General features: G+C 34.0%; 1 protein-coding gene across 8 annotated transcripts in view; it reads left to right on the top strand.

Annotated features, from left to right (window-relative positions):
- Positions 1 to 12,829, top strand: part of Cdin1 (CDAN1 interacting nuclease 1) — a 254,240-nt gene that overhangs the window by 56,248 nt on the left and 185,163 nt on the right. For 6 of the 8 annotated variants that reach the window (XM_078049860.1, XM_078049863.1, XM_078049864.1 and 3 more), the window contains exons 2-5: positions 954 to 999; positions 1,892 to 1,956; positions 9,315 to 9,375; positions 12,802 to 12,829. The exon at positions 12,802 to 12,829 is cut by the window's right edge and continues 45 nt beyond it. In XM_078049860.1, the coding sequence (XP_077905986.1) occupies positions 954 to 999; positions 1,892 to 1,956; positions 9,315 to 9,375; positions 12,802 to 12,829 (200 nt within the window). Of the gene's footprint in view, positions 1 to 953; positions 1,000 to 1,891; positions 1,957 to 9,314; positions 9,376 to 12,801 lie in introns of those variants that run through there. The other 2 variants (XM_040274170.2, XM_021725658.3) reach the window with 2 other exon arrangements.

Genomic DNA, 12,829 nt, shown 5'->3' with positions numbered 1-12,829 from the left:
TGCCTAAGAGACACATTCATTCTATTTCATTCATGAATAGAAAATTTTTAATTATTCACAGAGCTTTGGCATACTGTGAGTTAAATTATTTAAAGTATAGTCACTTGAATTAGCATTTAATAGGAAAATAAATCAGTAATAATCCATTTCAAGGTAAGATAAAGTTAGTATATCTACTGAGGACAATCAAAAAGAATAGGAGTAGGGTATGATTGCTTTTTGTAGAAAGAAAAATTTCATTCCATTTCTAAATGTTAACAATTTCAAGAGGAAAATCCCCACTCGGGAAGAATGCTTTCCAGGTAGCTTCATTGCCAAGTGTTGACGCTGCATGGAATTTTACATGAGTAAAGTAAGGCTTATAGCAGTCTTTGGAATGATGCACTTCCAAGGACCTTTGCTTCCTACTGTGAAAGTTTCTATTTTCAAAGCACACTAGAATCAGTGGGAAAACTCCAGTGTTCTCTTTGCTACCTCTAATAAAGACTAAAGGTTTTACCCCTGAATCTAGGGAAGCTGTGGAAAAGATTACCTATCTGCTAACAAAATAAATTTCAGAATGTTGCCAATGAATGAGCTACATGTTCTCTCTACTTTTATAGGATTGGACTGTGTCATTTGTTTATGGAAATAAGTCTTGTTTTCTTGTGGTCCCTTTTAACACCATTGTATACTACAGATATGATTTACAATCATTCCAAAGTTTAAAAAAATCCAAATAATATGATACTTGCTTTGAGACCATTCATATCTTTCCCTTTCCCTTTTCTCTCTCCTTGACCTAGCAGCAGGAAGCCTTTGTTTGAGGTGTTCATCTGGAACAACTTTTCCACACTTGTTTTCGTGTTCTGTTAGATTACAGGGCAGCAGGCCTACCTTTGAAGCTCCTTTCTCTTTTGTTTCTTTGCCGTGCACTCCAGTAATTAACTTTGTCCTTCTTTTATTTGTTCCAGTCAATCGCAGGCCACTCTGCTGAGCATCTTCTCCCAGGAGTACCAGGTTAGAAGTTTTCTCCTTTGTGAGGGTTGACAGGTGCCTAATTGAATGATGAATGTCCCTTTATTTCTTTGTAATTGAACTGCCAGCTCTCTGATTGGGTTGGAGGATGTTCTCCTTTCCACATCAAGCACCGCCTGCGTCTCAGTGGAGGCCTGCCAAGCCTACCCATCCATCTGTCTAATAACATCTAGCCTTTGCTTATTTGGTGGACCTGTAATAAATTATGCTAAACCATTATTATTCTGACAATAATAATTTCCCTGTGTTGCGTGGTTCCATGTGCTAAATGTTTGCTGACTTGCACTGTCAGTGCTGCTTTCCATTGCTGACAGAGATGATGATAAATGACCATTGCTGGAGTGGCAGAAGGCAAGAGAGGCAGAAAATGGAGTCATTTATCATGAGATGACAGGTGTCAGTCAAGTGGCAAGTCTCTATGGAATTACTTTTTGTAGTTTTCAAATAAGTTGTTTTTAAGCAATGTTCTTCCTGGTTAAAAATGGCAATTGGATTGTAAAACTAGAGTACAGAGGACTTAGATGGAATTGAATTGAGGGAAAATTAATACAAAGGTTGAAACAGGGAGCAAGTTTTTCTTTGCCCTCTGCAGCCCTAAGCAAACTTATTTAGATTCAATTACAATGACCCTGTTGGCTTTTACATATATACTGTAACTTGTGGTACAGTCTGAAGACATCCCAGCCAAGCAATAGAGATTAAAATGCATAGGCTCATAGAGTAGAAGGAAAAAAAAGTCCTACCACCACCAAAATCCCCAAGCTATTATTCATTTTGCCCTGTATGCTAGTCATTGAGATCAAGAAATATGTCATTATTGTTCTTGAACTTGCTCTGTGACACAATGTAAAGATTTTATTTTGTTTTGTTTCAGAAACATATTAAAAGAACACATGCCAAACATCATACTTCGGAAGCAATTGAAAATTATTACCAGAGGTATGACCTGCCTGCCCCACTAGAGGGTATCATAGTACCTATTAATTGTAATAATAATTACGAATAAATTAGATTATCAAATTAATTTTCTTTATTATACCCCAAGACATTGTTTCGAATCTGTATTTAAGACTTTTGGTGTATTTTTGAATGAGTTTTCAATTGTAGACCTAAGAATATGGTGATGCTGTCTTATGGTGTATGTGTACAATACTAGGTAGTTAAAATATTATTGAATCTCAGTTCTTGAAACTTACAATAAGTGCATATCTGTCTAAATGTGTATGTCCATATATGCATACATCTATATGTTTATATGAAAATTCTGAAACCAATTTTTATTTCTTATTTAGATTAGCAAGTCAAAAGAATATGATTGAATTTTGATGTACCTGTGTTTTGCGTCATAGGTATTATGTTAGCCACTTTACAAAATAGGAAAGCTATATCAACTAAAGACATGTGGAAATACATCGTATTGTATGATTGTCACATTTTAAAGAGGGTTTTATATTTTAAAAGAAAATCTTGGGCATCAAATCAACAACATGGTATCCAGAAGCTATTTTAATTGTAGCATTACTTATTATAAATACTTTTCAGTCTCTTGTTCTGAAACAAACAGAATCTTAAATAACTGATTTTTTTTTAATTTCTAAAATTTGTACTGTTATTATAATATGACTTAATAATTTATAACACTAAAGGTTTGCATTAGAAATGGTTGGTTTCTTAAATATTTCAAGGGCATATTGGAAAGGAAAATTGTTTGAAATATGCTCTTAAATTATTATACTCAGATTGACAGATCAACCTTTTCTGTTTGAGAGTGACACCACTGATTTCAGATGAATGATTTTTATGCACAAAAATTTTATGAATGAAATAAATATGTGGATAAAGTTGGTGCCATATTTCTGTAGTCATTTTTAAGAACTGAGGTATAGATATTGAACAGAGAAGTTATTGAAATTAAATTTTTTTTAAAAAAGTATTCACTCAGCCACTTGATAAAATGTTTTCTTTATTTTGAGTAGCTCAATCTATTAAAGCATATTATACATATGCTTCTTCTACTCTATTCCACACACTTGTGTCTAGGAGAGTTCTTCTCTGAACAGTCTTTGTAAAGTTTTAAGTAAGTTATTCAAAAGTCACAACTACCTTATAACATTTAAATTTCAGTCATAACCTTGATCTTATATTATAAAATTAAGACTGCCCATAAAGTCCTGTGAAAGCTGTGGCATTCATACTCTCCAAAGAAAGATTGAAAAGCCATTTTTTACATGCAAAAAAAAAATACATTCTTGTTTGTAAACCTTCTAGTGCTAGGCTGTCATAGAAAAGCATACTTTGATGTCCAGATTTAAAACCTTGAAACACAAGCTGAGGAAAAAAGAGCATTTTAGAGGAAAGTCTACTCTTTTCTTAGAAATTTGCAAGCCCATTATCAGGTGGTGGGGCCACCCTTTGTCACTTGCCTCATTGTAAAAAGATGTTTTTTGTTTTTTTTTTTAAATTAGATTCTAATATCTCTGCTACTTTTTAAAATATTAGTTTCATTAAAAAACATTTTAAGAATGGAAGTATGAAAATACATTTTGGATTATCTGGGTAGTTTAGGCCAGAGACAGACATTTTTCACATTGTCACTCAGTAATGAATGGTTGAGTGAGTAGTAATGAGAATATAGAAATTTATTTCTGTATTCTGAGGACCTAGAGCATTTGAAACAAAAACATGAAGTTATGCTGTAATGAACAGATTCAGAAGAAAGCAGTCTGACCAGTTTCTTACCTTATCACTAGTTTCCTTCCATACTTCTGTTCTGCACTTTGTGACCGAGGATAAGCATGTTGTTACCTTTTGGATAGATTGACCTCACAAGCCTCTTGTTCTAAATGTGCAGGCCCAATGTCCCTGTTTTCACTAAGATAAATTGGTCTTGAGAGGTTTTTGTTTGTTTTCCAGCTGATTATAATAAAGGCAAACTGTTGAATGAAAGCATATTTAAGCAGTTTGAAAATGTTAGTGACAGATTAATTTTTTGCTTTATAAATTAATACTCCCCATTAGAAAAATTAAGCATCTTTGTGATGGTATTAAAAAAAGAACAAATGAGTATGCATACTTGTGCCATTCAGAGATAACTGTTGGTTAAAATTTCATTCCAGTTTTTTGTCAACTCATTTTTTAAATATATTTTTTTTAGTTGTAGGTGGACACAATACCTTCATTTTTATTTATTCTTTATTTTTTATAATTTTTTTATGTGGTGCTGAGGCACAAACCTAGCGCCTCACCCGTGCTAGGCAAGCACTGTACCGCTGAGTCACAACCCCAGCACCTCAATCTATTTTTTATATAGATGGTCATACTTAAGTCATAATGTACATGCAATTATGAATTCTGAATTGTATACTCAGAAAAATGTAAATGATAGTATTTTGTAAAAAGCTTCTTATTTTATTGGTTGCCTTACTTTGTCATATGAAAGTATCAAAAGATACTGAGCTATTCCTCCATTGAACATTTATGTTTTCAATATTTTTGATATTGTAGATAATACTGTGATAAACATCTTGATTCATGAGTCTACATTTTGGATTCATTTTTTTATGTCTTTGTATATTGGGGCTGGGGCTGAGGCTCAGTGGTAAAGTGCTTTCCTTGCATGTGTGAGGCACTGTCTTTGTATATACTTACTGGTGCAAACAATGTGAATGCTTGAAAAAATCATTATATGTTGCCAAATACTGTCTAGGAATATACTGGTTATATTCCTACTCACAGTATAAGAGAAATTTGTGTTTTTGTATTCTTGGTAGTATTGAGATAATACTAACTACAAATTCAAAGGATGCATTTCATGTGATTGAGTCATGATTAACTGAAACTTCATAGGATCCAGATAGCAGAAGAAAACGTTTTGAATTACTGAGGAAATTTCCTCAGTTCTCCATGTTGTGTATTTATAGAGAGCTGAAGTATTGTGTTTGAAAACAATTCTCTGATCTTTCACATTATACTAATGTCATTTTATTTCCAAAGAGGAAACATTTTTGATAAAATTTATCTAGTTTCATCTAACCTGGTGCACATGGATTTATGTGCACAAACATAATTGGTTAGATTTGCAAGTCCTCATCAGTAGTGAAGGTCAGAAATACTATGTCTCATCTCCTTCCTTCTCCCAAGACACATTGACTAAGGGGCTACCTTCAGTAGCTTAAGAGAATCAGATCAATTGAATTTTATTCAGATGTTCACACGGAGAAAAGGGTAGTTCAATTATGATATTGACAATACATGATAAGATGATTCTGAAAATTTATACTTTTTTTTCAGTTAGCACCATTACTGTGTTTGCACTGTATCCTATGCACATGCTAGAAACTGACTATAAAATGTGACTAACACAGTACCCACCTTCAACTTTTCCATTTAGTGGGAAAGCAGCTGTGTACCTAAATATGTAAAATGTGGTAAGAGAAGTTATCCATTTGAGGTGTGCATTCATGTAGCATGAATGTGTACAGTCTAGGAATAAAAGGCTCACCTTTACAAGTTTGTTGAGAAGGGGAGAGCTTTCCATGTTGAGAGAAGGCCTTCAGTAGCAGAGCTATGATGTTTTTGAGGTAGAGTCTAGAGAACAAATGGAGAATGGCAAAATAGCCTGGGAATACAGGCAGGTACTGAGGATCTTGTTCAAAGGAGTAGTATTTTTTTTCTTTAAAATAGGCAGTATGAACCCAGTGGTAGATTTTAAGCAAGGAGTAGACTATACATGTTTTTATTCAGGGAAGGAAGTTCTGTGGCATTATAAACAGGATAGATGGTTGGGTGAGCTGCAAGCAGGGAAGCCTCCTACGCTAGCTCTTGGTATAGTTTGGGGGAGAGAGACTGGCAGCAATAGCAGTGGAGATGGGTTATGGAGATTTTAGAGGTAAATTCAGCAAAGATACTGTTTAGGTGTAAGCCTACCATGATAATTTAGGTAGGTTTTTGAAGTTTTGCCATTAGATTTATTATGAAAATATTAAAGATCAAATGACTTTATGTTATATTTAAAATAAGTATATATTATTTAGTTTTAGATGCTAATGGATCTTTCACAGCCAAAAAACATAAAGTAGGTCTTCTCTAAGGATCTTCTCAGTCATCTTCTCAGGATGACTTCACCCATAGGCTATATATTTGTTGGTCCCCCCCCCCCATGGCAGAACTAAAGGATGAGGTGTGGCTTCTAAGTGAAGTAGTTTTAATTGACAAATTGGCCTTAGGAATGGAGCCCAGATTACCTAATGTATTGTTCAGGATGATCTCCTCATATCCTCTTCGCCACACAGGTCTTTGCTAGGGATCTGTTGGATATTTGTGAGGTCATACTCCAAGGAGCTTCCTGTCTAGTTGGAGAGAAAAGCAGACCATTATGCCAGTGTCAGAAGTACAATGCTGTAAGTTTGCACATCTGTGATAATTCAGAGAATGATAGCATCTTTTCTTTTCTTTTTTCTTTCTTAGAAATAGGATCTTGTTGTGTTACTCAATTATTCTCTAATTCATGGGTTTAAATGATCCTCCTGCCTCAGCCTCCTATGTAGCTGGGTCTACAGGCACGTACCACTACCCCGGCTCTACAATTTTTGATTATGTCTCTATTGAATATTTTGGATACTTCAGTATATTTCTTTGAGTGCATAGATGAAAATCTGAATATAGCCTAATCTTTTGCTTTCATATGGAACCACAATTAAGTTTTCACAAAGAACAAAATGAACCTCAAGTTAAATGTAATTACTCCCTCCCATCCCCGAAGCATTTCTGAAGTGTGGTAGGATATAGTTGGGAAACAAATGGGGCATAAATTCATTAAGAAGTAAGTTTACTGTTTTCATATGAAGGCACTCCCACTAGGCCCTGGGCCAGGGGTCAGGGTTCCCTTTCTGAGCTGTACTGCTGCCATTAGAGCCTGGATAGGTTTCATCAGTGCACTGGAATTAATTTTCTTAATTTGAACAACTGAGAAGCTATGGCCAGCCACATAATTTCTAGTGTAATAACAACCTTCAGATGTTATTCAGACTATGTAAATATAGGGGATTACTATTATTGCCTGACCATGTCCTGTTTCTTTAAACTTGGTGGAGGTTTCCATTGTTTATTACCAGGATAAAGATTGATGTGAAATCATGTAATTTTTATTCTAAACAGTAGTTCCTTGGCACAAGAAGTGGTCTGGCATCTAGCTATTCTCTCGTACTATGTCCAGGAAGCCCTGGAAACATGTACCTTCATCTCATGTAGAAGAGACACCCAAGTGCCTCTCTTATTGAGGGTCTTCGTGACTAACCCATGTAAGTCTAAATTTTATCATAACATATATGTTTTATATTTGTTCCTCCTTGTTTTTATTGAGTGTCTCGCCACTATAATATCTCTATGGAGGTGGAACAAGTGCTGTTTTATTCCTTGATGCTTCTTCAGAACTTGGACTAAGGCCCAACCCATAGCTCTCAAAAATACTTGTGGGATACATGGATGTTTAATAGAAAATTGTAAAGATATCTTAATATGGGTTTAGGATTAAATATCCTGGCCCAGACAGAATCGGAATCCTTAATTAGTATGCACTTCTGGGGTTACAAACATGATTAGCTGGTGACTTGACTGAGCTGATTGGTTGTTGCCTGAGCAGGCCTATCCTACACTGGAAATGTTCATGTCAATTGTGGTTCTTAGCTGACTTATTTCTCAGAGATCATCCTCTAAATTGCACTTGTCTTTGTTATTTTTTCTTGTTGCATCTAAAAGTTCTTATTTCCTAGTTAGTTTACTAAATAATATGTTCAAGAAGGGTCCCATTATGTGGAAATTGGATTTGTTAGAATTATTTTAAAGTTATAATAACCCTGACATTCTTCCTATCTTCAAAAAATTGCTTTTACCACATCTTCGTTACAGTGAGTGATGAGTTTACGTAGACAATTCTCCCAAGTCCCACCTTATCCAGAGTTTTGTTATCCATGGTGTCATTTAACCTGTGGTCATCTGGCATATGGCTTGATGATATTTCTTATGACTTAGTATCTGAAGATTGGTAATAGCTTCACACTGTGTAACAATACCTGTGTCATAAATCTTACCCTTCTTTTGATGCTTATGTGATGAGATGAGTATAGTTAAATAAGATTTTGAGAAATATCACATTTACATAACTTTCATTATCGTATTTTATTATAATTGTTCTGTTTTGTTATTGTTAATCTCTTAGAGTGCCTAATTTGTAGATTAAATTTTATGATATGTATGTATGTCTAGGGAAAAACAGTATATTTAGGGTTTGGTATTATCCATGATTTGAGGCACCATGTCTTGGAATACGTCCTTTGAGGATCAGGGTGGATGACTGCAACTAGGAGAATGCAGTGCTATAATATATGATGGGGATATGTACAGGCTCCCGCTCAGTTGCCTGTGCAGGGCATGACGTTACACTTGAATAGTGTTAGATTGAAGAAGGTGACATCTGGGCTGATTCCTAACTTATCCAGGTGATGAGTAAGAGTAGGGGACAGTGACTAGAGATGAAGCTAGCAGAATGGAGTAGATAGATTATGAAGAACCTATCATAGAGCTGTTAAGTAGTAATAATTTAATCTTGAGATTTAGCATAGGACCTTCAAAATATTTGAAAGAGGAGAATAGCATGTTCAAATTTTTGTTTTGAAAAATTCACCCTGTCTTCCTTGTGTTGGATGGATTTGGGGAATTTTGTTTTTGTTTTTCGTTTATGGTAAAGTTATGTGTTGATGAGAGCTGGAGGCTGTCAGAGAAATCCAGGGCAGATAAGTTGGTGGTTGTGTTGCCTATCAAAGGTGTGCTTGCCTACTGGTGACAAGGCTGTTCCCTTCTTTTCTTGATAAGGTATCAACAGCCCTCTGATGCAGAGGTAAAGAAAAAGGTGAGATGAGTACATGTATGCTTTCTTCAAATTATGAGAGTCACTTGTTTTCTTTCCATTTGACAGTTGTCTGTTGTATGGACAAAGTCAGAATGATATGGAAAGTTCTTTAGAAATAACCTCTTTGTTCACTTTGACATTATAAAAGGTGTAAACAAGGGAGACTGATGTGCTCATACTTCCTAGCCCTACTTCAGTTAGTTAGTTAGTTTTGAAGTAAGTTGTTTTTGTTATCCTTTTCTCTTTAGTGCTTTTCTATGACAGTAGCATACTTTAACAAGAGTTGAACATGGCATTTGCCCAGGAGAAACGTGTACACACAGGGGATACTGACAAGTCTATACTGGCCTTTTCTCGTCACTGCATTATCACTTGGCTTTGTCTTGTCTAGGTACCTGAATGGAGTGGTGAAAAATGGAGCTGCCCCAGTGCTCCTTGAGCTGGCCAATGAGGTAATATTATTGTTATGATTTTATTTAAACTTGCATAAAACCTAAGGGGCCTATCTGAAGTAGTTTGCTTAGAATTATAATTAACCTTAAAAAAGATTTTTGAGGTATATTAGACATTTAAATTGTTCCCTGGTCTCTTTGTACTTTTAATAATTGGACAAAGAACTTCATGTGTTAATAAATCAGTTGACATAATTAGTCTGCCTCTTTTAAAGCAAATGTATAAACAGCTTCTTAGTTTCTTATTTTGTGGAAAACTTAAACCAAGCATCTCAGGACATGCTCTTCTTAGGATATGTTGTCTTAATTTAGTGTGAGAAATACCTGTGTCAAGTAAAGAGATGTATGCCAAGAAAATCTATGCTAACTATTGTAAAAATGAAGAGAGAAATTGTATACTTAAAAATGTAACATTTACTTGATACATTTTTTTTTGTTTGCAAACCTTTATTATTGCATGCCTTCTAGAAAAGTCTCTTTCTAAGAAGAAACATAATATTCTTATTAACACCAGTATAAAATGATTTATTGAACTTATTTGTTAACTCTGATCTGCTTCTGTTTGGGGAAACAACTAACAGCCTTACATTTAAAAAAGGAAGCCCTAAAGATTTCTTGTGAATGAAGAAGCTATAAAAAGTTCATAATAGTTGCAGAGAGCAAACCAAAAAATAAAATATTTAATTCCTAAACTCTAAAATATTTATCCACTGTAATAAGAGCAATACAATATTTAGTCTGACTTGGAAAGGCTTATGCAAACCTCATAGGGATGGAATGAAATGTACACTGTTTTTGTGTTGCATTATAATGGAAAACATAGAAGCAAGGCAGAAAATGTGTGTTTGCATTAAAGATGACCCCATACTATAAGCATTAAGTGTTGCAGTAGCAGCAAGTTCTACATGTTATATTAGCAAGGAAGGATGGCTTCCCTCACAGCTTCTGTCTGCTGTACTCCGCTGCAGTCAGCAAATGAGCAATTGCCTATCAGTAACTAGAAGGTTTTAATAGTCTAGGCAATGTCTACACAATCTGATAGGATAGTTAACATGTAGAATGAATTTTTCTTCTCCTTGCAAAACATGTATTTTATTCATTTTTTTTTCTGTTTCTGAAGCAGGGTGCTCTTTAAGTGTCTCCAGACTTGTTTGTTACAGGTTGATACTATAATAACTTGAGGTATCTGAGCTATAATTAGATGTTTAGTGATTGTCTTTTGTGAAAAGAAAGAGTAAGCTAACACCATTCCAGATAAAGCATTTAGAAAGAAAGTGATGCAAATATGAAACTTATTTTTATAGATAATGATGTTGATGACATAAAGTTTTATATAGTAGCAATTTATATTCATTTGAATTTTTAGTGGATAGTTCTGTTGAGCTTAACTTATTTAGCGGACCTCAACTTCCATCTTCTAACAATATGGAAAAAATTAAATGCACCAGAACATGTTCTCCTACATCAATATATCTATTATTTACCATGAATGTATAGAGATATATAGCCAAAAATTATTGAAGGATTTTTTTATTTCTGGCTGCAGATGAATAAAAAGAGAATAGCACTTTCTATGAGGTTTCTGGGAATGACCTGTACCAGATTATAGCATCTAAACAACTAAGCTGCCATTTTTATATGATAGTTAATACTTAAATGACATATGTTTGCATCTGGTGACAACTGATATGATGGTAATACTTTATGAGTCAATATATATTTAATCAGTGGAAACTAAAAATTGATGAGAACTATATAACATTGATACATTACAGTGCACAGCAACTCCCTTAGATAAAAGCACTACATTGTTGATTTGGGGGGTAAGGGTTATAGGTGGCTGTCATTGATCTTATAAATGTATTAATACTACCTTTCCTATTCCAAGGATAAAAATGAACATTTTAGGAAATCTCTTTGTTAGTGCTAATAAGATCAGTCATTCTGTTCTCCCCACACAAATATTTTCAAGTTAGATTTGAAGCACTATGAATTTTACTTACATGCTAAATTCTGACATGAAGCATGATGGCCCTATTTCAGAGAGAGATGGACACATGATTAATATGAAAATTAGGGAGATGCAAGTACCTGAACTAATAAGGTAGTCCTTATTCAGGCTGGACTACCTTCAGTAATTTCACCATTTTTCATGTGTCAGCTCTGATGTGGGTTACTAGGAATAAGCAGCTTCATGGAAAGCATTTTTTTCTACTTGGGGAATTTAAGGGCATCCAAGTACATACATATTTGAAAAAACTGTTCATACAAATGAAGCTAGCCTTTTTGTCTAGTTACTAAATCAAGATAAAATTTTGGTATGAATACAGGACTTGAAAACCTGTCAGGAAAAATTCATGGTGATAATATATGAGGAACATTTGCTGTCTTATCCCTAAGATTAAAAGACTTGTTTTAGGGAAGCACTATTGCTCTTAAAAACTACCTATTTTCTGTGCTGGGGTTGTGGCTCAGCGTAGAACACTTGCCTCACACGTGTGAGGCACTGGGTTTGATCCTCAGCACCACATAAAAATAAATAAACAAAATAAAGGTAGTGTCCATCTACAACTAAAAAAAATTTTTTAAAAATACCTATTTTCTGGTGAAATTAAATCATGTCTAATGAAACATTTGCGAAACAGAAAACAATACTTTTACAAAAGAGTAGATGTAGTTTTTATTAATTAAAATGTCCATTCAACTGAGTACTTTTTGTTTTGTGTTTGATCCTTATTTTTAAAAAAGTTAACTTGCTAGGGTCTATATTAAATAAATTGATAAGGAACATTTCAGATAGGCCTAAGGATGGTGATCTTATATTTGCAGATATTATTGTTGTATGTTATTATTGATGTTTCTGTGATATAGTTATTTTTCTTTTGACAAATAAAATATTTTATGTTAGGAACTTATACCAAAATTTCATTTCTCATTAAAGATAAAATCAGTAAACTCCATAGTTTTAATTACTAAGATCAATTTGATTCATTTTTTGAAAAATTACTATGGAACAGAGAGTTTTTAATTTTAAATTTTGTCCAAAATAATGTAAATTTAGACAAGTGGGTAGAAAAAGGGATGACTAGAATAAAAAATAATATTGGCTTAACAACAAAAAAAAAATTGAGAGGTGAGAAAAACCTATTTCACTATTTTAGATAAATACTATGTACTAATTTTTCCATCCATTTTGTTCCAATGTTATATTCAATAAATACGACCTGTTTATTCTTTTCAACAGCACAGATCATACTTGTTATAATTTTATTATAATGGAAGCCACCAAGGGTGGGAAAGATTTTAATGAATGATGCTTGCTGTGGTTGATTAAAATTGACTTAATCTTCATTGTTGACAAAATATTGGAATATCAACTGCTTGCACATCTTGACAGTTTTAATTTTCTACTTCTGCTTTATAAAGGTGGACTATGCACCCTCATTAATGGCTC

This window comes from Ictidomys tridecemlineatus, chromosome 5 (assembly GCF_052094955.1).
Source record: "Ictidomys tridecemlineatus isolate mIctTri1 chromosome 5, mIctTri1.hap1, whole genome shotgun sequence".
NCBI classification, from domain to species: Eukaryota; Metazoa; Chordata; class Mammalia; order Rodentia; family Sciuridae; genus Ictidomys; species Ictidomys tridecemlineatus.
Note: the sequence above shows the minus strand (reverse complement) of the source record. Positions and strands in the feature narration are given on the sequence as shown.